General features: G+C 46.5%; 1 protein-coding gene across 1 annotated transcript in view; it reads left to right on the top strand.

Annotated features, from left to right (window-relative positions):
* LOC149744629 (ATP-binding cassette sub-family C member 11-like) overlaps nt 1-26,526 on the top strand; it is a 63,536-nt gene that overhangs the window by 13,438 nt on the left and 23,572 nt on the right. Inside the window, exons 7-13 of the mRNA XM_089902472.1 lie at nt 530-763; nt 9,111-9,218; nt 11,775-11,890; nt 21,868-21,940; nt 23,583-23,786; nt 25,331-25,465; nt 25,550-25,667. Coding sequence (XP_089758598.1) covers nt 530-763; nt 9,111-9,218; nt 11,775-11,890; nt 21,868-21,940; nt 23,583-23,786; nt 25,331-25,465; nt 25,550-25,667 — 988 coding nt within the window. The remainder of the gene's footprint in view (nt 1-529; nt 764-9,110; nt 9,219-11,774; nt 11,891-21,867; nt 21,941-23,582; nt 23,787-25,330; nt 25,466-25,549; nt 25,668-26,526) is intronic.

Here is a 26,526-nt window from a genome sequence, read left to right as displayed (position 1 = left end):
AGTTAACATCTTCCATTTATTGGGGGTTTTAGTTCTGCAGAAGAGCTCAAAGATATTGCTATGTGTATCCCTTGAGGTGGAACCAGGACCTGCCCCGAGGCTGCACTATTGTTTCTTGGCTGCTCCTCCTTTGTCTCTGCATCCCCTTCCTTCCCTGATTAGCAACTGTTTGAACTCACCCTTTGGAACCCAGGGAAGGTCATGGAGGCTGAAGCCTATTTCCTACAAACAAGAAACGGGGGACACAGAAAGGCTTCTGTGTCCAGGAGTCCCACAGGATCCTGCTTGGCTTTAGGACCAGCTACGAGGTGGTGGAGCTGGGATTCTGATCTGGGTCAGTTGAACTCCCAAGCCTCCTCCGACTGGACTGCAACCTCCTGGAGGGCAGGATTAGGATTGAGTCCGTGGTGGTCGTTCAATAAGCCCCCTCCCTTGACTTGAGGACTTCACATATGGTGCATATTGGGTTGGTGTTGCCTGACAGCAGGCTTGGGAAGTCTGAATGATCCAAACTCCTGTTTCCTTTTAGATGCTGGTTATACCAAAGATCCTGGAATATACTGAAGAACGGTTGGGGAACATTGCCTATGGAGTAGGGCTTTGCTTTGCCCTTTTTATCACCAAGTGTATGAAGTCTCTGGGCATGTGCTCATGCTGGGTCATCAACCAGCACACTGGCAACAGGTTTTGTACAGCTGTCTTCTCCTTTGCCTTTGAGAAGCTGATACGATTGAAGTCTTTAACACACATCACCATGGGAGAGGTAAGTGATGAGGCTGCACGTGGAGGCGAGTTGGTAGTTTCTTCCTTCTCCTGGAGACATCACTTTCCTGGAGGCCAAGGGAGGGAGAAGAGGGAGTTAGGCGAGAAGGAAGAAAGAGAAAGGAAATCATTCCCAGGGTGAATGTTGATAACCATCAACAATTGCCTCTGGGGTCGTAGGAGCAGTTCAACAACAACCCAGGGGGATGCCAGTTGTATTCAGAACCTTAGAGAGGATTTATCCATCCATTCAACAAATAGTTCCTGAGGCCTACTCTGGGCCAGGCCCTGTTCTAGGCCCTGGGGATACAGCAGTGAACCAAAAGGCACAAATCCTGAGTAGAGGCACAACAGAAAGCATATCCCCTCAAGACAACCTGGGGAAGAAGGTATGGGAGGACTTGGTAGCTCAGGGAAATCTAGGGAAAAGCGAGCAGAGATAAACCCTCTCAGTATTAAGTTTCTTATTTGCAGAGGAATACTTACAGGCCTGGTTATTGTTATTGTCTGGGGCTCCCTACAGCATAACACAGACAAACAATGGCAGAGATTGAAGAAAGATATGACCAACTATGGCCCAGACTCATGGGGGGGATATTGGAATTTTCTATATTTAATTTTACTTTCCCTGTTTTTCTACTGCTTACCAATTTCCTTGAGGAGCATGGATTACTTTTATATTGAAACACACATTTTAATTTTTGGAAAACTCACTACTGCTTTGGCTCTTTACCCTCAAGCCAAACTCCTTTGTGATCTGGCATCAGCAACTTTCCAGCCTCATCTCCTTCTGTGTCCCCTCCTCTAGTCCTAGGTTGGCTTCCACCCTCCCAGCCTGGTGGGGCTAAACCTACAGTCCCCAGATAGACCAGACATGTCCATCCCCTGGCAGCTTTGCTCACATCACTGCCCCTGCCCTTTAAAAATTCTGTTCATCCTTCAAGGCCCAGCTGAGACGTCCTCTCCTTCATGATAGTGTCTCTAGATCCCACCCTCTGCCCCCACTCCCCACCAAGCACAAATCTGGCTGTTCCACTCAAATGAGCCCCCTTCAAAGACACGAACCATTTCAGATTCACTACTCTATCCCTGGAAGAGCCCAGAATCCAAATTACACAGGACAATGTCCAAAATAACGTCTGCTGTATTAACCATTAATAAGCACCAAGTAGATGCTTTTTCTAATTCAAATGCTAACAAATATAAGATATTTATTGTTATCATCATTATTGTTATTCTTCACCATTTTATTAGTTCTGTGACCTTAGGCAACTTGTTCAGCCTCTCTGGAGCTGTGGGATAATAATAGGGCCAGCCTTATAGAATTGTTGTCTCATAGGATAAAATGAGTTAGTATTTACATGTAAAGTATGTGGAAGGGGGCCGGTGATTCATGTGTTAAATGGTATCATTAATTTCTGTTAGGGCTTAAGCAGGAGGCTGCCCTGTCCTCCTGCACTTGACTGGAGTTAAAGGACTCACAGCAGCCCTTCTCCCTGTTCATCTCAACAGAGTCATCACAGTAACTGCTAACTTCCTCTGAGCCATTGTCCCAGGGGCTTTACTTAGCTCAGTTGGTCCTCTGACGACCCTCTTATGCGGTAGTTTCCTTTATTGTTCGCATTGTCACAGAGGTGGAAACTGAGGCCAGGAAAGGGTATGAAACTTGTACAAGTCACATGATTGGTAAGCAGTAGAGCCTGGCTGCAAATTCCAGGCTCTGAACCAGTGCCCTCACTTGCCTCACTGAGGAGACTTTCTGCACCGAGGCCAACCCTGGCTCCTTTTCTGTTTGCCTCTGTTCTAAGTCCCTACTGTATGTGAGGCCCAATTTCCCCAAACATCTTCACAGAAGCAGAAAACAACATGACCCATTTGGAACTGGAGATGGAAGTAGTTGCTCATATGAGGATTTCTAGAGAGCTGCCCCCATAAATTTTTTTTTTTTTTGCGGTACGTGCGCCTCTCACTGCTGTGGCCTCTCCCATTGCGGAGCACAGGCTCCGGACGCGCAGGCTCAGCAGCCATGGCTCACAGGCCCAGCCGCTTCGCGGCGCGTGGGATCTTCCCGGACCGGGGCACGAACCCGCATCCCCTGCATCGGCAGGCGGACTCTCAACCACTAAGCCACCAGGGAAGCCCTCCCATAAATTTTATATTAAAATTAATTTTGAAAACACCTGAATACATTCTTCTTGGAAAAAAAATAAAATAGTATAGATGACACCCTACACCTCATCACCCCCCTTATGCCTGGAGGTGACTACCATCACCTTCCAAACTTTTTAAAGTACATTTAGGTACACATGCAAGTTACCCATAGAAAACATATTGTATTTGTGTGCGTGTTTTTCCATAAATGATACTGCATTTTACAAAGTGTTCTGCAACTTGGTTTTACCAATAGAAAATGTAGAATATAGATTTTGGGGTGAGATTTTTACATCAATATTATCCAATACTTCTTGGACGCTTTAACCTTTCCCCAACAACGGACATTTAGGGTGTTTCTGGGTTTGCTGCGATAAGCAGTGCTGCAATGAACATCCTTGTATATGTGCTTCCTCCAGCACAGGAGAATGTTTCTCAACAGAGAAATGAAACTGGCAGGTCATGGGGTTTGTGCAATCATTAATTTTAAAAGATACTGTTAAATTGCCCTCCAGAGTGTCTCTACCAAGTTATGTCCCTCAACACTAACAGGTTTTTTTTTTTTTTGCAGTACGCGGACCTCTCACTGTTGTGGCCTCTCCCATTGCGGAGCACAGGCTCCGGACACGCAGGCTCAGCGGCCATGGCTCACGGGCCCAGCCGCTCCGCGGCATGTGGGATCTTCCCGGACCGGGGCACAAACCCGTGTCCCCTGCATCAGCAGGCGGACTCTCAACCACTGCGCCACTGGGGAAGCCCCAGGTGTACATTTTAATTAACTTAATGCATGTGAGAACTTCACTGGTCACGCGGGTGTGCTGGTTGGTCGCTGACCTCAGATGCATGATTCTGTATCTTCACAACCTTTCTGGCCAGGAATATCTGCAGTCGGGTTGCAGCAAGAGCATCTTTTATAAGGGCAGGAAAGTGTGGCCTGGCATTAGTGTGGCAACTAAGAGTATTTCCAAAGGTAAACTCCAGTTGTGGACTGAATACCTGGGTCTAATCCTGCACTGTTTGAATCCATTGTGACTCTCAGTTCCGGGTCTCTACTGAAGGGTTCCAATGGAAGCCTCTCCACGCCATCATGCCTTGGGCACCTGCCTCACACATCCTGGGGTGGGGGCGTGGGGGGGCGTTCTCTTCTGGGTCCCAAGCTAAGCCATGACTAACTAAACAGAAATACGACTCCTCTGCCTCTGGGAGCCCTAAACTCTCTACCAATTACAATCACCTTTTTTAAAAAAAATTTTATTGAAGTACAGTTGACTTACAATGCTGTGTTAATTTCTCTGCACAGCAAAGTGACTCAGTTATAGATATATATGTATATTCTTTTTCATATTCTTTTCCATTATGGTTTGTCATAGGATATTGAATATATAGTTCTCTGTGCTGTACAGGAGGACTACAATCACTTTTTGATCAGAATACCTGAGCTGAGGGAGGAAAACACTCCATTTCAATAATTCAGAGCACACAAATCCAAGAGTCGCTTCCTGTTTTGCCCAATTTTATTTCAGCTGAATCGTGGGCAGCAAATTTGCTTCCTTTCCCCCATTATACTGTGCCGATGTTAAATGCTATCTGCTTTATTATATCAGCACATTCTGGGTAGAAAAAAGGAACCAAAATCTTACACAGAGGGTGGCTACTGAGGAAAGTCTGTGAAGCAGATAATCCATCACAGAAACCTACGAGGTGGACCTCACCCATAAGATTCACCTCCTATTTATGAGGCCAGCATTGTGGCCAGAGAACCATCTGAGGTAGGAATTGAAGCTGAATCTCACCCGCAGCGGAATGAGCAGTCAACAAGAGTCAACATTCCCACTGAGAAGTACCCTGGATTCCAAAGCCCTAGGAGTTCTAGGGAATGTCCAACATCAAATGGGTGGCAAAGGAAGACATTACCTCCAGTGGTAAACTCAGGACAGAGCAAAGCACGACAATGAGCGCTGTGGGTCCAAGAGTGAGGCAGGAGGTGGTGCTGCAGGCTATCAGCTGTGAGTAGGTGAGCAAGGCCAGGGGCCCATAGTACACCCCTTCAAACAGGTAGTGTATGTCACTGGTGAAGAAGCTGATGGCCTATAAGACAATAAGCCCATGGAGGTGTCACCTCTCCAGGCACCCAGAAGAGGCTACATGTGCATGTGGCAGGTGGGCTCGCCATGCCTTCTCCAGGCAGGAAGGCTTGAGGCAGGGTGGGAGAGTGGAGACAGACACACCAGGTTCACAGCTCTCCTGTTACTAGCTGTGTGACCCTGGACAAGTTACTTTGCCACTCTGAGCCTCAGCTTCTCCACCTGTAAAGCTGGAATGATTATACCTGCTTTATATGGTTGGTGTGACAATGTCAATAAATACCTGCACACATAGACTGTGCCCAATACTAGTTATATTTTTCTATACTATTGCTACTACTACTAGCAGCCACATTCCAGAGAGCAGCTTATAGTCTTCTAGTCTAGTCTAGTCTAGTCTATTCCATTCATTTTACTACTACTACTACTAACTACATTTTTGGGCAGGAGCTGAGGCTTTTTCTCCTCCTTTCTCTTTTTTGCTATAGACTCTTTGGCCCACTCGCTACCTCCCCAACATATACTGCCTAGTTCGGTGTATAAAAGCTGACATTCCAAGTCACAAAAGTTTTGAGGAATCGATTCATTAATGTCTTTTGGAATTACCAACCTGAATCCCTAAGAAGTGATGTCCTTTTAACCTTAACCTGATGTCCTCCCAGTTCCCAGGATGTACCCCAGGCTGAGCCTTTAAAAACTGTTAGTGTTGGGCTTCCCTGGTGGTGCAGTGGTTGAGAGTCTGCCTGCCGATGCAGGTGACACGGGTTCGTGCCCCAGTCCGGGAGGATCCCACATGTCGCGGAGCGGCTGGGCCCGTGAGCCATGGCCGCTGAGCCTGCGCGTCAGGAGCCTGTGCTCCGCAACGGGAGAGGCCACAACAGTGAGAGGCCCGCGTACCACAAAAAGAAACACAGTCTTAAAAAAAAAACAGTCTTAAAAAAAAAAAATCTTAAAAAAATAAATGTACACCTGGGAGAAACAATTTTCAAAAACCATTAAAAGTACAGAAACTCTGGCTTTCTGCTCAGAGTCTGGGAATGTCATGGCAGGCCAAGCCTCTCACCTTCTGGGGATTTCTTTCATGTTCCGGGGCTTGCTCTATGCTCTTGGGAGACTGTTCTTGTGATGAATTCCAGATCTCAGAAGAAAGGAAATGGAGCTCTTGGAGAAGCGTGGGTTTATCCTGAGCCTGACCACTACCACCTTGTTCACAGCCTCCTCCATGGCCTCAGTAGTGACGTTCCTCATCCACACAGGCTTACGGCTGAAACTCACAGCTTCAGTAGTGAGTGTTTGGGGTACTTTGTTTCCTCCCCCATATTGACAGGGAGGTTTCTCATGTGTCCTTTTCTAGTCTAGGCCGCTGAAAGGTCTGAAGATTTTGCAAATGAATAATACAAATTGATCTTGATCTTCCAGACTTTTAGGGTCTCGAGCTTTCTTCCTTCTCAGTCCATCTGAGGAACCGATATCCCTTGCATAGCAGCTGTGGGACAGGGGAAACAGTCATCTGGGGGTGCAGGGGAGGTGAAATTTGTGGTTAACACCCGGACGACGCTGAGATTGAAAATCCTAGTTGAAAATCCTAAAGTGGGGAGTTCCTCTGATCCCAAAATAGGGAAATGAAAATGCATTTTAAATACAAAAGTCTAGCCTCTTCTGTCTTTTCTTTTGTGGTCTGACCCTGGCCTTGGGAAGCAGCAGCTACCTTTCAAGGTTAGGAATCCAATTCTTTGAGAATAGGACAGAGTGCTGCTCTTAGAGAGGTTGGAAGCCAGCCAGGGAGGCCAGGAGACCACAACTGAAGTAAGAGGGGGAGCATTTGAGAGTCTGCAACCAAGGGCTCCTCTGCACTCCAGACGGCAGTCACCTCTGCTAGGCCCCGGCACACACCAGGGAAACACCCCGGTGAGTTGGTGGGTGGACGGCAGTCTGTGTAAGGGGAACGCTCAGTGGAACTTTAGGGTCACGCTGCACTCACACCATGCCAGGCTAGACCAAAGCGTTCCTGCTCCACTGGAACTGAGGTTAAGCTGGACCCAGAAGTGGGTGGAGATGGGCCATGAATGGCATGAATTGGAAGGTCCCCAGGGTACCTCCAGGAGGTCACATTCTGGGATCCTGAGGGCCAAAGGTGGTTTGCCGTAGTCAGGGGAGGTCTCCTGAGAGGGTGAGGCATGGATTAGGCTTGATGCTTAGGAAGATTTTTTTTTCTTTTACTTTTAAAATTGTTATTGGAATGTAGTTGATTTACAATGTTGTGTTAGTTTCTGGTGTACAGCAAAGTGACTCAGATATAGATATAGATATCCATTTTTTTTCAGGTTCTTTTCCCATATAGGTTATTATAGAATATTGAGTAGAGTTCCCTGTGCTATACAGTTGGTCCTTGTTAGTTATCTGTTTTATATAGAGCAGGGTGTATATGTTAATCCCAACCTCCTAATTTATCATTTCCCCCCTTGTTTCCCCTTTGGGGACCATAAGTTTGATTTCAAGATTGGTGAGTCTCTTTCTGCTTTGTAAATAAGTTCATTTGTATCATTTTTTTTATTAGATTCCACATATAAGTGATATCATATATTTGTCTTTCTCTGTCTGACTTAGACTTCATTTAGTATGATAATATCCATGTTCCTGCAAATGACTTTACTTCATTCTTTTTTATGGCTGAGTAATATTCCATTGTATATATGTGCCATATCTCTTTATCCATTCATCTGTCGATGGACATTTAGGTTGCTTCCATGAACATTGGGGTGCATGTATCTTTTCGAATTATGATTTTCTCTGGATATATGCCCAGGAGTGGGATTGCTGGATCATATCATAGTTCTATATTTAGTTTTCTAAGGAGCCTCCATACTGTTCTCCATAATGGTTGTACCAATTTACATTCCTACCAACAGTGTAGGAGGGTTACCTTTTCTCCACACCCTCTCCAGCATTTATTGTTTGTAGATTTTTTGATGACGGCCATTCTGACTGGTGATAACTCACTGTGGTTTTGATTTGCATTTCTCTAATAGTTAGTGATGCTGAGCATCTTTTCATGTGCTTTTTGGCCATCTGTATGTCTTCTTTGGAGAAATGTCTATTTAGATCTTCTGCCCATTTTTTGTTTGGGTTATTTGGTTTTCTGATATTGAGCTGCATGAGCTGTTTGTATATTTTGGAGATTAATCCCTTGTCAGTTGATTCGTTTGCAAATATTTTCTTCCATTCTGTGGGTTGTCTTTTCATTTTGTTTATGGTCTCCTTTGATGTGCAAAAGCTGTTAAGTTTAATTAGGTCCCATTTGTTTATTATTGTTTTTATTTTCATTACTGTAGGAGGTGGATCAAAAAAGATATTGCTGGGATTTATAGAATGTTCTGCCCACATTTTCCTCTAAAAGTTTGATAGTGTCTGGCCTTAAATTTAGGTCTTTAATCCATTCTGAGTTTATTTTTGTGTATGGTGTTAGAGAGTGTTCTAATTACGTATAGCTGTCCAATTTTCCCAGCACCACTTATTGAAGACTGTCTTTTCTCCATTGTATATTCTTGCCTCCTTTGTTATAGATTAGTTGACCGTAGGTGTGTGGGTTTATCTTTGGCCTTTCTATCCTGTTCCATTGATCTACATTTCTGTTTTTTGCGTGAGGAGATTTTAAATATTAGAAAAGAAAAGAGCATCTAAGGCAAATAAGAATAGATATGATTTTAACAACAATAAGAGTACAAAGCTACGTCTCCAGTAGACAAAGCTCTCTCACATGTAATTTTTCAGTGCTTCACAACTATTCCTGTACCACCTTTAGGATTTGGGGCATTATGCCAATGGGGACACTGAGCTTGTGGTGAGGGTGACCTGTCCAAGTCACAGAATTACCCAGTAGCTAAGCTACAAGAGCGACCAGGCCTTCACTAAGCGACTTTAAGATGACTGCTCTTTCCCCCACTTTTCCCAGTCTCCCCGAAATACCAGCTTGGCGTCTGCTGTATGAAGGACCTGTTTGTTGGAAGCTGCAGGGTCTGGCTCTGTGGCTTGAAGCTCAGGGATGGGGTCTCAGGGGGTGGGGGGAGCAGGACGGGGCTGCGACACTCACTGCTTCCTCTCCACCTCTTCCAGGCCTTCACCACCGTGGCCACCCTGAATCCCATGCGGCTGTCTGTGGTCTTACTACCCTTCACAGCCAAAGGCCTCGCAATGTCCAGGTCTGCCTCGGAGAGGTTCAAGGTGAGCTGTCAGAGGCCTGGCCACACAGCCCTTTGCTCCGCATGCTCATTTGCCTTCATCCCTACGATAGACCTCCTGAATGTGACCCCAGGCCAAGGCAGAATTCAGCCTGGCTGGAGAGGGACCCTCTAACTCGCTGACCTACTGTGCCCAGGCTGGGTGGGCCTGGGAAGACAGATGAGTCAGGCTGGCTCCCAGGCCCCAAGGACATCTTAGGACAGTGCATCCAAACCACATCTCAGACCTGTGACCTGCAGCCCCTGTCTAGGTGTGTGTAGAGTTATGCTGATGGCTTTGCTTTTAAAAAATTTTATCTGTTGCTGGCATTTAAAAAGCTAGAAATTGTCTGTTAAAAACTCAGATTTCTGGATTCTCTTGAATAATCAGGCGATCCGGCAACAGTGGGCCCGCGTTCTCCTGTGGCCACGGCAGCTAGAGATAGCTGCCCCGCGTTTAGTCAGGGCACTCAGGTGGGGTTGCTACAGCCTCCACCACCCCCTATCTCACCGCCAGGCCTGGGTCTGTCTTACCATTCATCCCCTTTTTTTTTTTTTAATGATTTATTTTAAAAAATTTTTTAATTTTTAATTTTTTAATTTTTTTTTAGTTCATTCATCCTCTTAGCAATTGCTTCCTTCACTTCTTTACGCTTCTGGTCTTGCTCCTACAGGCATCGGAGTTGAAAAACTCTAATCTAAACTGATTTCTAAAAGCATTTTGTAGCCATCTCACTTAAATGTGTGCAGTCCCTAATCTATATCATTCATCACTCATTCATTTATTTAAAAAAAAAAATTAGGGGAGAGTTCCCTGATGGCCTAGTAGTTAGGATTCCAGGCTTTCACTGCAGTGGCCTGGGTTCAATCCCTGGTTGGGGAACTGAGATCCCACAAGCCGCACAAAGTGGCCAAAAAAAAAAAAAAAAAAATGTAGTGAACACCTACCACCTGCCAGGCCCTGAGAACACTACAGTGAGACTAATCAGTAGGGTCCTGCTCTCAGAGGTTACAATCGGGTATTAGAAACAGGCAATGCACAAGCGAATTAACAGTCAAAGAAGATAGCGTCAGCTCACATGAAGGGCTGTGATGCCAATAAAGCAGAGTGTGGGGAGGGCCGGGGCCACAGTGGACAGGCTGGTCAGGGAGGGCCTGTCTGCCAAGGCGACTTTGAGCTGAGTGATGATGACAAGGCAGAGGGAACAGCAAGTGCAAAAGCCCTGAGGCCGGAATGAATTTGGCTTGTCTGAGTAACACCGGAGAGTCCTATACTTGCCAATAGCCTCAGGAGCTCCCCTAACCTCTCCGCCACGGCCACTCGGGCCCCTGCTGCCTCCGCCTCCCTACTGGTGCCCTAGTTCTCCCACCCTCTCCTTCTGTGCCCGTGTCCACCTGCAGGGGTGGGCAGAGATGAGGAAGCTACAGCCTGGGCTCAGAAGGGCAGGTAGGCATGTTGGCTGCAGGAATGACCAGGGAGACAGCTGGAGCGTGGGAAAGGCTGGGATAGGTGTACTTATGGTGCAGAGGAAGGGGAGGGGTCAGGGCAATGATCTTGGACCCTGAGCCGCACTTCCTCAAAGCCTCAGGGGGCCGGGGCTGTGTAGGACTGTCACTCTGGACGGGTACCGACCCTACAAGTCCCCTCACTTCAGGACATCTTTAACCCTTCCTGTTTTAGTCACCTAAGTTTTCTGTCTGACCCATAGGCATTTGTCTCTGAGACCCCCAGGCTGGAAGGGGGAGGAGTGATCTCTAAGGCCAGATGCCTTTTTTCTTTTTTTTATAAATTTATTTATTTATTTATTTTTGGCTGCGTTGGGTCTTCGTGCTGTGCGCAGGCTTTCTCTAGTTGTGGCGAGTGGGGACTACTCTTCATTGTTGTGCGTGGGCCTCTCATTGTGGTGGCTTCCCTTGTTGCGGAGCACGGGCTATATGCATGCAGGCTTTGGTAGTTGTGGCACCTGGGCTCAGTAGTTGTGGCTCGTGGGCTCTAGAGTGCAGGCTTAGTAGTTGTGGCGCACAGGCTTAGTTGCTCCACGGCATGTCGGACCTTCATGGACCAGGGCTCGAACTCGTGTCCCCTGCATTGGCAGGCGGATTCTTAACTACTGCGCCTCCAGGGAAGCCCCCGATGCCTTTTTTCTCCTGTGTGCCCCCCTGGGCTATACCGAGGAGCCAGCTTGGAGGGCAGGGTGCAGGGAGAAGGAAGCTGTGAGCCCTCAGGGCGGCCGCCTCCTTGCAGGTGGCCGCAGGTAGGAGGTGAGCTGGCTGCTGGACGCTGCTGAGGCTGCACCCTGGGGCTCCAGACAAGGCCCCTGGGCCGGCATTCCAGATCACCTTTTCCTTTGCACTGGTTATTTAAAAAAAATAAGTGAAAAATCACTGAATGGCATCAATAAAGTTATAGATTGAGAAATTGCTTAGACTATTTGGGGGTCAAGGACACCCTGTTTTTGTTCCGCATAACCCAGATTATCAGTGTTGATTCAGGTCCAGACGTTTGCTTGTCACACTGACACATTAAGTCAGCATGATCTTTGTGTTTTTTTAAAACAAGGGAATGAAAACCACAAATTCTGGGACAGTGGTTACACAAGGGGAAGGCTTGGGAAGCGAGGAGGACTTTGTCCACACCAAGTGGGCAGATAAGATGGGGAAGGACCCCATCGATCGGTAAGAATCATGGCTCTTGGGTTCAGTGGTGGGCTCACAGATATTCATTATGTTAGTAAAAATAGCTAGAGAAGTAAATGCCCAACTAGCTAAATGAAATAAACTGGGACATGCAATTCCCACTGATAACTATATGCCTTGACTCAAATGTTATTGTTAATTCAGTTCAATATACCTGAGGTCCAGTTAAACAAATAAACAGACCACCTCTTTTTTTTCTTTTTTTAAATTGTATTTTATGTTAGAGTATAGTTGATTTACAATGTTGTGTTAGTTTCAGGTGTACAGCAAAGTGATTCATATATATATATATATATATATATATATATATATCTCCATTCTTTTTCAAATTATTTTCCTATATAGGTTATTACAGAATATTGATTAGAATTCTCTGTGCTATACAGTAGGTCCTTAATGATTATCTATTTTATATATAGTAGTATGTATTTGCCAATCCCAAACTCCTAATTTATCCTCCCCCGCCCACCTTTCCCCCCATAAGTTTGTTTTCAACGTCTGTGAGTCTGTTTCTGTTTCGTAGATAAATTCATTTACATCATTTTTTAAATTAGATTCCACATATGAGTGATATCATATGATATTTGTCTTTCTCTGTCTGACTTACTTCACTTAGTATGATAATCTCTAGGTCCATCCATGTTGCCGCAAATGGCATTATTTCATTCTTTTTTTATGGCTGAGTATCTTTTTTCTTTTTCTTTGCGTTACACGGGCCTCTCACTGTTGTGGCCTCTCCCGCTGTGGAGCACAGGCTCCGGACGCACAGGCTCAGCGGCCATGGCTCATGGGCCCAGCTGCTCCGCGGCATGTGGGATCTTTCCGGACTGGGGCACAAACCCGTGTCCCCTGCATCGGCAGGAGGACTCTCAACCACTGCACCACCAGGGAAGCCCGAGTATCTTTTTTCTTTTGAAAATGCCTTTTTGTTGTGCTTTTGTAAGATGCTATATATATACTCATTGTAAAAATTCAGACAAGGCAAAAAGATACAGAGAATAAAAATTGTTCAGCATTTACTACCTACAGATAAAACCAATTGTCCAAAATGTCTGTAAGTGTCTTTCTAGATCTCTTTCTGAGCATATCTCCAGGTGAAGACATGTGAATATAATTTGATCAGTGAGATCATACTTCCCACCCACCTTTTTTTGGTGCTAGAATTCATGCAGTTCAACTTTTGTGTTTTACAGACAGGAAGATGAGATGCAGAGAGAAGTGATCTGCCAATGGCCACGTTTTGAAATATAGGACCCCAAATAGCATCTCTCACAGAATGGTGCATGGGCAGACCTTTTTACTTTTAATACTTATAAAAGAAATTTAATGAGAAAAACTGCCCATCAATATTGCGATTCAACAGCTGTTATCACTTAAGATGAGACTAATGTAATTTATGCCATTAGTTGATGTAAAATAACATGGAAAATAACTCATAGTGCAGGAAGATTACAAACATGAAAGAGTGCCTGGTAGTCTGAGATCTGAAAAACCTTGATGTAGAATTTTCACCAGCAAATCTAGCCTCTTCTAATTGATGTTGGTTCTTCAGACTTTTATGATTTATTAGAAGTTCATAAACCAATGGGCAGGCCAGTAAAATGGGTATGTATTCCTACTGGACTAAAGAACTGAATTCCTCCTCCCTTCCTTTCCTTTCTTCTGTACAGAAATTTTTCCTCCAGGAGAGCCCTGTCATATATGTCAAGGCATCGAAAGACCCCAGAAAAACAGTGGTTTGAGGGTAGGCCACCTTGTCGTGGAGAAAGACCTGCCCTGGGATCGTCAATGGAGCCTTGGAGCTGGAGAAGAATGGACACACTCCTGAGGGGATGACCAGGGCTCAGCCACCTCTGGGTGCCCTCAGGCCAGAGGACAAAGGGGACACCCAGGCCCCAGAGTTGCACAAGATAAACCTGGTGGTGTCAAAGGTAGCCTCATCTGGGCCATGCAGGCGGGCTGGCTGCCAGACTTTTGGGGCCTGAGGCTGCGAGATTGACCTGGCACCCTACCATTTCCTTGGCTAAAGACTGCCCTCTCCAAGATCTCCCTTTAAAATAGAAAATTTCCATGGAGAGAAAAAAAGAGAGAGAGAGAGAGAGAAAGAAAATTTCCATGGAGGGCAAATAGGAAGTCTTTCAAACTTAAGTGTAAATCAGTTGATCATCTAAACTTGTTTTGTAATAACATGACAAATGATGATGGTCCCTTTTAAACTTTTACATTTTGGCATGATATTTCAGAATACTCTGGGACCATGAGACAAAATTAAGTTGGACCACATTCTTTATATCTTACTTTTAAAGAAATAATGTTAATTTACATTTTCCTAGTTGAAGATAGTAATTAGGTTTCTAAGTTGTATACTGTGTTTATTGGTGGCAGTGACACCAAAAATAGAGGCAATGGATAGAAGTTTTTAAACTGGAAAGAAAACATGAATTACACTACGTTTTCAAAGTCTCTTGTAATTATTTAGGCTACAACAAAATTTGATTCACCTGTCTTATTCCACTGCTAGTCTTTTAAATATGTCTTTAACACAGCGTACCCTTTAATTCTTCATTAAAATGGATGTAAGTGGATGTTTCAAAGTCATCTAAAAAAACAAAACAAAAACAAACAAAGAAACAAAAAACAGAACAGCAAGCTGTGTGTGCGCTGGTCTTTGGAGGGACCAAGGATAAGGGGAACGAAACTAAACTAACATTTATTAAGTTCCTAGTGTGTGCCAAGCACTGTGCTACGTGTTTCAATTTGGTTATTCTGTGAACTGACATCATTTGGCTTCTTCTCTGACTAGTATTTGCAAGGACTGGCTTCCCTGCTCTGTCCAAATCTCTTATCTTCTCTATTATCTATTAATATCTGGTAAAATATTATAGATATTAATGTCTAATAATAATATAGATATAGAATGTAGACATTGATCTAAGATAGATATATCTAAAACAGGTATAAATATCTAATAGTAATCAATATAGACATCTAAGAGTAATAAATAGTAATATCAATTAATATTAATATCTAATGTCAATTAGATATGTATACTTTCCCCCTTGGTGATCACCTGCAGTCCCACGGCTCTAAGTTCCATCTCTATGGTATTATCTCTAGCCTTGAAGTCTCCTCTGAGCTCCAGACTCAACTGTCTATTTACCATCTCCTCTTCAATGCCTACCAAACATTTCAAACAAAACAAGACCGAAAAAGAACTCTTGGTTTTCACCCTCTCCGACCTATTCCCCATGTCTTCCCCATCTCAGGAGATGGCATCACCATCTTTCCAGTGGTCGAGGTCCTGGAAGTCAAACTTGATTCCTGTCTCTTCCTCCCACCAATCCAGTCCGTCAGCAAGGCCTGGCAGCTCTGCTTCAGTATCTCTCCCAGACCAGCCTCCCCTCACCACAGCCCCCTCCACTGCCCTAGCCCCAGCCACCAGCATGCCATGCCCAGCTCCTCTAAGAGCCCCCTTCCCAGACTCTCTGCTTCCACTTTTGCCCTCTTACAGTCCATTACACACAGTGGACAGAGGGAGCTTTCTAAAACAAACCAATTCAAGTCACTCTCCTGTGGTGGTCCGAGCGCAGGTTGGACAATAATTTCCAGGCACAAGGCAGAATGTAAGGAAGATAGAGTTTGTTAAAGAGAAGGGTTGCTGCAAGAACAGCTGGCTGACTTCCCGGTAGCCAGGGAAAGTCGACAATGAGCAAGGGTTGCTTTTCTCTTTCTATAGCCAGGGAACTTGCAAGTCATCCGCTGACTGGGCAGAGTATGTATACTTTCAGTGTGCTGAGCGGGAGAAAAATGGGGCAAATGTCTTTCCTTATATGAGATGGGAAAGGGACAGGGCATGCTGCTTGGGAGGGCTCTGGGACATTGCAATGGTCCCATCGTGACAGAGTGATAGGAGTCCCATTACTCTTTGCTCTGGCAATATTCGCCCTTTGAGTTTATCTGTTCTTTGTCCTTGGAGCTCACCACATGTCTTGCTTAAACCAATTCAAGTCACTCTCCTGCTTAAGCCCTTCAGTGACTTTCCACTGCACTTAGGATAGAGTCCAGGTCTCCCTGAGCACCTGCCCACATCTCCAAGCTCGTCTCCCATTCGCTCCCTCCACACCAGCCCTCTCACCACTCTTTGGCAGCCCACCTTGTTCCTGTCTCAGGACCTTTGTTCCTGCTGTTCCCATGGTGTGAAACCTCCAGATCTTCCTATATCTCTCTCCTTCTTGTCATTCAGGTCTCGGCTGCAATGACACGTGCTTTTAAGAAGCCTTCTCTGGCCAGCTCATCTAACATTGCTTTAACCTCCAACTGTCTGTCATGGTAGCCAATTTCATTTTATTTATATCACTTACCACCATCTGAAATTATTTATTTGTTTTCTTATTTATTTCATGGGTTGTCTCTCCCCACTAGTTGTAAACTTAATGAGAGTTCTTTTCTTCATTACTTGGTACACGAAGAAATGCACATGACTATTTGATGGATGAATGAATGTTCAATTTGGTGAGGTTGGCTTCGTTATCCCTATTTTACAGATGAAGAAACTGAGGCACAGAAAGTCTAAGTGACTTGCCCAGGAACATAGAATAGAACAGATGCAGATCTGGAATTTGGGTTTCTTGCCTGACAGGACCATCTATCCATGATTCCTCTCCGCCACTCCCATGCAATTTCCTTCCTCTGAGGTTGCCCCATCCCACCTGCACAGACCAGCCTCTGAGTTCCTCTTGAGCCTTGTTTGTCAGAGGGGCCTTGGGGGTGCATGTGGGTATTTTGTTTTCTGTCTGTCATTTTGTGTTCAGACAATAGACCCGCCCTGGGTGAGTCACCTGTCCCAATGCCGGTCTGTCCTCCTTGGCTTTGCAAGGGACCATGCTAGGTGTCTGTGGCAACACAGGGAGTGGCAAGAGCAGCCTGTTGTCAGCCATCCTGGGGGAGGTAAGTGTCTTGTGGTCCATGCATGTCCACCCCCAGGAGGACCAGGGGCTCCCCTCCCAGGCTCCAGTTCCCCCAGTAAGTCGCACCACCACTTTCTTCCACGAAGGGGGTCTAAGCCAATAGAGTTTTTATAAATTGAAAACAGTTGAGCATGCACCGAGGGGGAGGTGAGTTATGAACGGTGCTTCCCTTTCACCCTCCAACTGGGGGTACTGCCTCTTAGGACACCTAGAGATCCACCCTCATCTGTTCTCCATGCTTTCCCCACCCTGTGTTGTAATCAACCAGCTACCAAGGTGATGATACAGGGCATCTCAACATTTAATATGATAACAAAAGTCATCTCACGAAGCCAGATTCGGAGTGGGACACGTGTCCTTTGGGAGACAGCATAGGGAGTGAACTGTGGAGGGAGGGAGAAGGGGAAGGAGGGAGGAGGGGATGAGGAGAGGAGGCCCGGCTCAGTCCCACTCCAGCAGCAGAATTCACATGCCTGCCGGGTGCCCTGCCATTGAGATCTGAACCGTCTAACTGCATTGCCTCTGGACATTCTGGAGGGCTGCTTCGTCTGCAGCTGTGCAGGCATGTGGCTCAGCCCACCCCAGTTTCCAAAGAAACCAACCCATTTCCCCAAAACACTTGAGGTCACGTTGCACACCTCCTAGTGAACAGCACCATAAAATGGCCACGACCCCTGGTATATGTGTATGGCTCCCTCCCCACCAGGGTCTCACCAGCACTTCCATATTCAGCCTCAGTCTCACCCCGTCCTGGGGCTTCTCTCCCTCCCCCTCCCTACTTTGCCCATCGTCCCTCCTGCCCAGTGGTTGGGAAAACTAGCTGGTGTCCTTCCTTTACTGTGCTTCTCCCTCACCTCCTCCTTCTGGATGTCCATAGCCAAACTCGTCACCTCCTAGGAAAGTGGCCATGTTGTCAATAGCAGTTCTCTCCTAATACATTAGTCTGATGGGTCATTTGTTTGGCTCCACATGTGATGGCCTTTCCCCAACTTCTTTGCAGCTGGGGAGAAGAAAGACTCCACTTTTTTTTTTTTTTTTTTGCAGTACGCGGGCCTCTCACTGTTGTGGCCTCTCCTGTCGCGGAGCACAGGCTCCGGACGCGCAGGCTCAGCGGCCACGGCTCACGGGCCCAGCTGCTCCGCGGCATGTGGGATCTTCCCGGACCGGGGCACGAACCCGTGTACCCTGCATCGGCAGGTGGACTCTCAACGACTGCGCCACCAGGGAAGCCCCACTTTTTTTTTAACTGTAAAAATAGTTTGAATAGTACTTGCATGCCAGGCCCTGTGCTCAGAGGTTCCCATTGTTTTCCTTTGACCTGAAAGCAACCCCATGAGGAAGGCATGGACATTAAGGTCAGTTTATATATGTGTAAATGAGGTTGAGAGAGGTGACTTGCCCAAGAACACCAGCAGGTGAGAGGGGGAGCCAGGGCTGACACCCAGTCTAGCTGATGTCAGAGTTCTGCTTCTCATCATAGCTATGTTTCCTGGCAGCTTCCATTCAGGGCCACCTTTCTACATGGCCAGGGGCATATCAGTTTCCTCTTCAAATGAACGAATTGCTTTCCTTCCAATAAAGGAAAACAAAGAGATGTCATTTTAAAGTTTTGTTCTTATTAAATTAAAGCCTGTCTTCAAATCAGAAGTAGGGAGCACAGGATAATAAAGAAGTACATGATGATGAGGTCCTCTGCTGGGGTCCTGGGCATGAGGGTTATGGCCTTGATTTATTTTAATGTGTGCTTTTAAATTTATTATACAGAAAAGCAGGAAGAACACTGCAGTAAAGACCCGTACACCCACCACCGAGATTCAAGAGTTGATACAGTGCTTGCATATCTGCCACATCTATGTAGAAACATACTTTGTAGAAGTATTTTAAATTACAGAGATTATGACACTTTTCCCACTAAATACTTCATCATGATGTACAAAAAATAAGAGCATTTTCCCATCTAACCATGATGACATTATCACACCTAACAAACTAGTAATAATTCTGTGATATCCAGGGATAGACAGAGATGGCCTGGAACTTTCCATCTCACGGTGAACATCAGGGAGGCACTCCTTGCTAGGGACTGGGGCTGGGGAAATAAGAGAAAAAAAGTATGGGGTGACTTCAATGCAAACCTTGGATTCAGCCACAGCAGGAATAGGTCTGGCTTCACTCCAAATACTGCCCCATGTCCTCAGGCCTTCCCTCAGCCTCACCAGTGGGCCTGGCAGGACCGTGTTAAGATCCCGTTTACATGGGAGAGCCCCCAGGCTCCCGGAGCACAGTGGGGCCCTGGGCACTGTGGCTGCTGAGCCAGGCGGGGTCTGTGCCCTGGTTGACCCGGTCCTGAGGCTGGACTCACTCCGCCGCAGACGCACTTGCTGGAGGGCTCGGTGAGGGTGCACGGAAGCCTGGCCTATGTCCCCCCGCAGGCCTGGATCATCGGGGGAGCATTCGGGAAAGCATTCTCATAGGAAGCCAGTACGACAAGGCCCAGTAAGCTTCTCGAGGGATAGGGCAGGACGTCGGGGTGTGTGGCTGGTTTGCGGAGGGACCCCTCGCTGCTAAGAGTGACTTGGCAACTGCTAACTCTTGCTGTGTGCTCACTTATATGCATCCCTGTGTTTCCTTCTCGTCGGGAAAGAAATATTCTTACCATATCCATTTTCTAGGCAAGTCAGGTGAGACCCCAAGAGGTGAAATAATTTGTCCAAAATCATTCAGCTGCTAGGATATGACAGAGCCAGAATTTGAACCCGGTTGCTTTCAGAAACTTCAGGCTTAACTATTATGCTATTTTGGCTCAAAATAACCCTCCCCTTCCAAAAATGTTACTTTAAAACTGCGTTAATTAATTCCTAACCGCTAAGTCAAAAGGGAAAACACATGGGGTGATGAGGTTGTGCAACATAGAGGGAAGGAGTTTGGATTCACAGCCCAGTGGGCCGCCCACCTCCCACCCACACCCCTCCTTGCCCTTTGAGGCCTCTCCCTCCCAGGGTCCCGGGGTGGACCTGCTTGAGACATGCACTTGGAAATCGTGAGTGAAGTCTAGTCGGTGGAGGATCCAGGAAAAGTGCCCTGATTGCTGCAGCTGCGCTTCCAACTCTGCTGGACTCTGGCCTCCTTCGACTGTTTGCTTGATTTTGCAATCTGCCCCTTGTAACAGTGCTGAGGGGCATAGATATGTGGGTGTATAAATCGGTCATCTCCAGCCAGTTGTTCTGTGGGCGCCTCAACATCAGGTCCAATGCCGACTTGTGAGCACCCTGCTAACCCAGCCCCCACCCCGCCTGCTTCTCTTCTCAGATTCCCAGTTAGGCTTAACGGCATCACTGAACTGTGCATCCCAAGGAGCCTGACGCCTCCACGTCTGATACCTTCCACATCTAATTGGTCAGCAACCCTGGATGACTCAACCTCCTGAAAAGCTCTTGTATTTCCCTTCTCTTCTCCATCTCCACTGCCAGTTCTGGGCTGTGACCTCCTGCTTAAACTGTGTCCACTGCCCCTGCCTTTGCGTCCCTGTTTCTAGCTTTCGCCCTCTCTGTTCCTCTCTGTGCACCGCCGCCAGGTCAGTTGTCCTAAAATACAGCTCTCATCTTGTCGCTGCTCGGCTTGCAGACTGATATGACTCATAGAGCAGTTGTGAAATATCTGTCAAAAATTAAAATGCACCAACTTTTGACTCAGAAAATCCACAGCTAGATATTTAATGCATAGATTATGTCCCCCATGAACACCAAGACCCATGTACAAGAATGTTCACATCGAATTATTCAGGGTAGCAAAAGATTAGAAACAACCCAAATGTCCAGCATTAGGGCACTGGTTAAACAATTTATGGCGCACCCATATAATGGAACACTGTAGTGTCATTAAAACAGTATAAACGTATATCTGCTGCACGTGTACATATATCAGTAGATTATTTCTGAATATGTGCATAGGAAACTCTATTAGTGACTGATTCCGAGGAAAGCAACTAAGGGTCAAAGATGCGAGGGAGACTCGCTTTTCACCTTTTATTCCTTTTGTTCTGTTCAAATATTTGCCAAGCACTCGGGCTGGATTAAAAGAAATGAAGGTTCTCAAGATTTCTTTGGCCTTAAAAAACTACAAATAGAGCTACCATACGACCCAGCAATCCCACTACTGGGCATATACCCTGAGAAAACCATAATTCAAAAAGAGTCATGTACCAAAATGTTCACTGCAGCTCTATTTACAATAGCCAGGAGATGGAAGCAACCTAAGTGTCCATCATCGGATGAATGGATAAAGAAGATGTGGCACATATATACAATGGAATATTACTCAGCCATAAAAAGAAACGAAATTGAGTTATTTGTAGTGAGGTGGATGGACCTAGAGTCTGTCATACAGAGTGAAGTAAGTCAGAAAGAGAAAGGCAAATACTGTATGCTAACACATATATATGGAATCTACGAAAAAAAAAAGATCATGAAGAACCTAGGGGTAAGACAGGAATAAAGACACAGGCCTACTAGAGAATGGACTTGAGGATATGGGGAGGGGGAAGGGTAAGCTGTGACAAAGTGAGAGAGTGGCATGGACATATATACACTACCAAACGTAAAATAGATAGCTAGTGGGAAGCAGCCGCATGGCACAGGGAGATCAGCTCGGTGCTTTGTGACCACCTAGAGGGGTGGGATAGGGAGGGTGGGAGGGAGATGCAAGAGGGAAGAGATATGGGGACATACGTGTATGTATAACTGATTCACTCTGTTATAAAGCAGAAACTAACACACCATTGTAAAGCAATTATACTCCAATAAAGATGTTAAAAAATAAAAGAAATGAAGGGAGGAAGGAAATGAAAAAAGCCTCCTGTGGTTCACCATTAAATGGAGGATGGAGGCCAAATTTCTCAGCATGGAATGCAAACCTTTCCCTTCCAAGCTTGGGAAGGCTGGAGGGTGTGTGGCCCGGCCACTTGTCCCTTTAGCTCCCTGTCCTTCGCAGGTACCTCCAGGTGCTCCACTGCTGCTCCCTGAACCACGACCTGGAAATTCTGCCCTTCGGAGACATGACGGAGGTGAGCGGGAGGCGAGCGTCCCCCAGCCCTCTTGTGACAGAGCCCCTGTCATGGTGTTCTGGGGTCCCCAGCCTGCCTCCCTGGGTAGGTAGAGGAAGGACCCCGGCTCTTCCTTCCCAAAGCAGCCCGAGCTGGCTCTGCAGCCTCAGAGCCTCCCACACCGAGGGAGGGAAGTTGGGGCTCATCTGACCTTGGGAGCTGACAAAGAGGCTATCTTGCCCCACAAGGGTGGGAGCTGACCTCCGACTTCTCCTTCTGAAGCAAGAGAGGAGACCCTGTGAAGATAAGAAGCTTCCCGACGTCCACCTTTGCCCCACCCACTGCCCTGCTCCTCTCTGTCAGCGTTTCCTTTGACGGTGGGAATGACAAGCATGGCCCCACCACGGCAGTGTCAGTTCTGACTGCTGCATTGTCCTGATAACTCTCCATCTTGCACATCTGTAGCCACCTTTATTCCATATAAGACCTCCGTAAGATAAAAGCAACATTGTTGTCTTGATTTTGTTATCTAATAATAGATAGATTATCTTACTGCATTCAAGGTACTATTCTAGCAACTCTAAAGTATTGTCTTAGTTAAGCCTCAGATAACCCCAGGAGGTCAGTTCTTTTATTATCCTTCCTTTAAGGATGGGCGTGTGGAGGGCAGAGAGCTCAGCTGTCTTGTTCAGGGTCGTCTTTTCAGTAGGAAGAACCAGGTCTGTTCTGTAAAATGCATCAGTAATAGTCCTGAGCTCATCAGGATGATGTGAGGTTTGAGTGAGTTGATACATACATGCTTTGAATTGTGCCTGGCATAGTGTAGGTGTTACGCCCTCATTAGAGGAACACAGTAGGCATTTATTCAGTCTTTGCTGAGTGAGCAGGGAAACTGAGCCTTGCCCAGGTCAAGCAGCTTATCTATGGTCACATGGTGAACTGGAGGCGGAGCAGTGACAACAGGTCACCCTGCTGTTCTTTAAACTCTGCTTCTTCTCTACAGAGTCTCCAGAGTTCATGGTAGAGCAGGGATAGGACTTAGACCTTGGCTGCCTCGTCCTCAGAGCCTGGCTGAGGGATGCGCCGGCCGGTAGCTGCCTGGGGTGCCAGTCTGCTAGGGGACCCCAGGCATTCTGCCCAGTGATTCTGGTTTGCACCCTCGACTTCTGACACGATGGGTGTCATGGAAGGTGGCCCTTCCCAGGGCAGCCACAGCACAGCCTGCCCACCACCGCAGCTATGGTGCAAACAGTCTTGGGCAATACCCCAAACCCAGGCCAGTGGTCCTCCCGGTTGGTGGTTGCAGTCAACGGAGATTTAAAACATGGATAAGATGTAAGAAGGTGCTGTTTCTTGGGAATAAATGATTTACTTTACAAACTAAATTGTGAAAAGTTTAATACGCCTTCTGAGAAGCTGACTGATTTAGAAAAATTGTATCTAATTATGAATTACGAATTTTAGTTAACTGAAAATCAGTTTTTTCATCCCCTACTAAGCAGATTTTGAAAAGTATTTTTTAAATGCCAGGAGTGCCAAATCATTAGGTGTCCAGCAGTGTGCATCGAGGGGGCTCAGTCTGTCCACCTGCCCATCTGGCTGGTGGGAGCACACCTGGCTGGGTCACACTCTAGACACAGTGCCTTTGGCTGCCTGTCCGCAGATCAGGGAGCGGGGCCTCAACCTCACAGGGGGGCAGAAGCAGAGGATCAGCCTGGCCCGAGCTGTCTACTCTGACTGCGAGCTTTACCTGCTGGACCACCCCCTGTCGGCCGTGGACACCCACATGGGGAAGCACATCTTTGAGGAGTGCACTGAGAAGGCGCTCAGGGGGAAGACCGTCATTTTGGTGACCCACCAGCTGCAGGTGACCACCCTCCCAGGGCTCTGGCCATGATTGGCAGATAATGTAGCTCCTCAAGACCCTGCCATCTCAGTGTGATCAATAACAGCCTCCCAGAAGCTCCCGCCTCATCTCAGACAGACCCCGAAGTCAGGGAGAACTTGATTTCCTCTGCTTTCCACGTGGAGAACATAGGCTGGTAGAAATTGAAACCAAATTTTAAAGTCTCCTTCATTTTCAAAATTGTGTGGGTGGCCACTGCTTTTGAAGTTACACAAAAAAAGAAAAAACTCCCTGAGAGAAGAATTCCCCAAGTCTCACATTCTTCCATCAAGCGCAGTGGCTGTGCTGGGTGCTGCCTCTCACGGGTCCTTTTCCCTAGATATGTTCATACCTGGTTTTGGCCTTAAGACCCTATTATTATTTCTCCCTCGTCTTCTATTTTGGCTTTACTATTTTTTAAAATTAATTAATTTATTTATTTTTGGCTGTGTTGGGTCTTCGTTTCTGTGCGGGGGCTTTCTCCAGTTGTGGCGAGCGGGGGCCACTCTTCATCGTGGTGCGCGGGCCTCTCACTATCGTGGCCTCTCTTGTTGCGGAGCACAGGCTCTAGAGCGCAGGCTCAGTAGTTGTGGCTTACAGGCCTAGTTGCTCCGCAGCATGTGGGATCCTCCGAGACCAGGGCTCGAACCCGTGTCCCCTGCATCGGCAGGCAGACTCTCAACCACTGCACCACCAGGGAAGCCCTGGCTTTACTATTTTTTGGTATAAAATATTTAAGACATAAAAACAGGTTAGAAAATAATCTAATGAAAGCCCATGTATCTACCACCCAGATGACACAGTCCAACGCTGATGGCCCTCAATTACACTCTCTTCCCTCCTTCCTGCCCCACTCATTGGCTATTCATTGTTCCCATGTATGTCTTCACACGTTTACAACATACGTATGAATCTCCAGATGTGAGCAAGTGTCCTTTTGCATATTTAAAAACTTTATATAATTGACATTTTCCTTTCTGTGTCCTTCGGTAATTTGCTTTTCTACTCAACTTTATATTTTTAAGAACTTCCATGTGAATACATGGAATTTTATTTCATTCTCACTTGCATTGTATTCCAATATCTGAATATTCCAGAATTTATTTCTCCAGGATGGGCATTTAGGTTGTTTCCCATTTTTCACGCTTACAAGAAATGCTTCAACGTACATGCTTCTACATGTGCTTTTACGCACGTGTTTGAGAGGGCTTTTTTTAGGGTAGTGTTTTAGGAGTAGAATTATTGGTTCATAATTCTTCAAAAATCTTTAACTTTGCTAGATATTGTCAAATTGTTTTTCAAAGTAGATGTACCAGTCTACAGCCCCTCCCCCACCCCAAACTTTATAAGAATTCCACGTACCCCAGCCATTACCAACAGCGGGGTTGTCCAGTGTTTACGTTTTCGCCAAACTGGTGGCATAAAATACCTTGTCATGATTTAAATTTACATTTTCCTTTTGAATAGTGAAGTTGAATAGCTTTTTTGTATGCTTACTGAAGACCTTATTTCTTCTGACTCTTCAGTATTTAGAGTTTTGCGACCAGATCATTTTGTTAGAAGGTGGGAAAATCTGTGACAAAGGAATTCACAGTGAGTTAATACAGAAGAAGGGGCGATATGCCCAGCTCACCCAGAAGATGCATAGGGAAGCCATACAGGTGATTTCCATCCCACCCCGCTCTCACTCCTGACCCAACCGGGAGGACCACCCCCTGCATCCACAGCTTGTGTTTTCTCCCCAGGGCGTGTTGCAGGGCATAGCAAAGGCAGCAGAAGAGCTACAGGTGGAAGGTCGGGCCCAGACCACTTGTCCAGAAGAGCGTCTCAATGAAAATGCTGGTAAAAGTGCTGGGGAACAGAGTGAGAACCTCTGCCTGCCTGCATCTTCCAGAGGCCCTGGCATTTCCTCCTGGATGAGAGACCAGGCCATGTCACTCACTGAATGGGGTCCCAGACATCGCACATACAGGCTACAGATCCAAGTATCTGAGGGCTGTGGGGAGTGAACTGTGCTGGTCAGGAGGCCTGAAGCATCCAGGAAGTGAGTGTCGGTGGGGAAACAGCTGAGCGTGTGCAGAGGCAGAGGCAGGATGGGGGTAGCTTTGACCTCGAGTGGCTCAAACTTAAAACTTTGCAAGGCATCCGGGCCATTAATTCATTACACATATTTTTTGAGAGCAAAGGTATTGAAAGTTAGAAATGATTTGAGCTCAGTCCTAGGCATCCAGAAGCTCATGGCCTTGCTCTTTTCTGAGACAAGGTAGCAGAAGAGAAAGTCTTTCTTTTTTTTTTTTTTTGTGGTACGCGGGCCTCTCACCGTTGTGGCCTCTCCCGTTGCGGAGCACAGGATCCGGACGCGCAGGCTCAGCGGCCATGGCTCACAGGCCCAGCCGCCCCGCGGCATGTGGGATCTTCCTGGACCGGGGCACGAACCCGTGTCCCCTGCATCAGCAGGCGGACTCTCAACCACTGCGCCACCAGGGGAGCCCTCTTTCATTTTTAAAATAAGACAAGTTCTGGATTTGAATTCCAGCTCCGCTGCTCACAAAGCTGTGTGACCTTGGCCAAGCAAGTTAAACTCTTTGAACCCTCACTGGCAAAAGTAGAGGTAATAGTGCTTACATTACAGGGTCGTAGTGGAGGTTAGAAGAGGTCAGGTATAGGGAAAGTCTCAGGACAGTGCCTGGCACATTGTAGGTTTCTGTCACCAGTAGAGTCT

The sequence above is a fragment of the Delphinapterus leucas genome, chromosome 20 (assembly GCF_059928025.1).
Source record: "Delphinapterus leucas isolate spDelLeu-1000000601 "Yukka" chromosome 20, BTC_Dleu_Yukka2, whole genome shotgun sequence".
Classification (NCBI taxonomy): Eukaryota; Metazoa; Chordata; class Mammalia; order Artiodactyla; family Monodontidae; genus Delphinapterus; species Delphinapterus leucas.
Note: the sequence above shows the minus strand (reverse complement) of the source record. Positions and strands in the feature narration are given on the sequence as shown.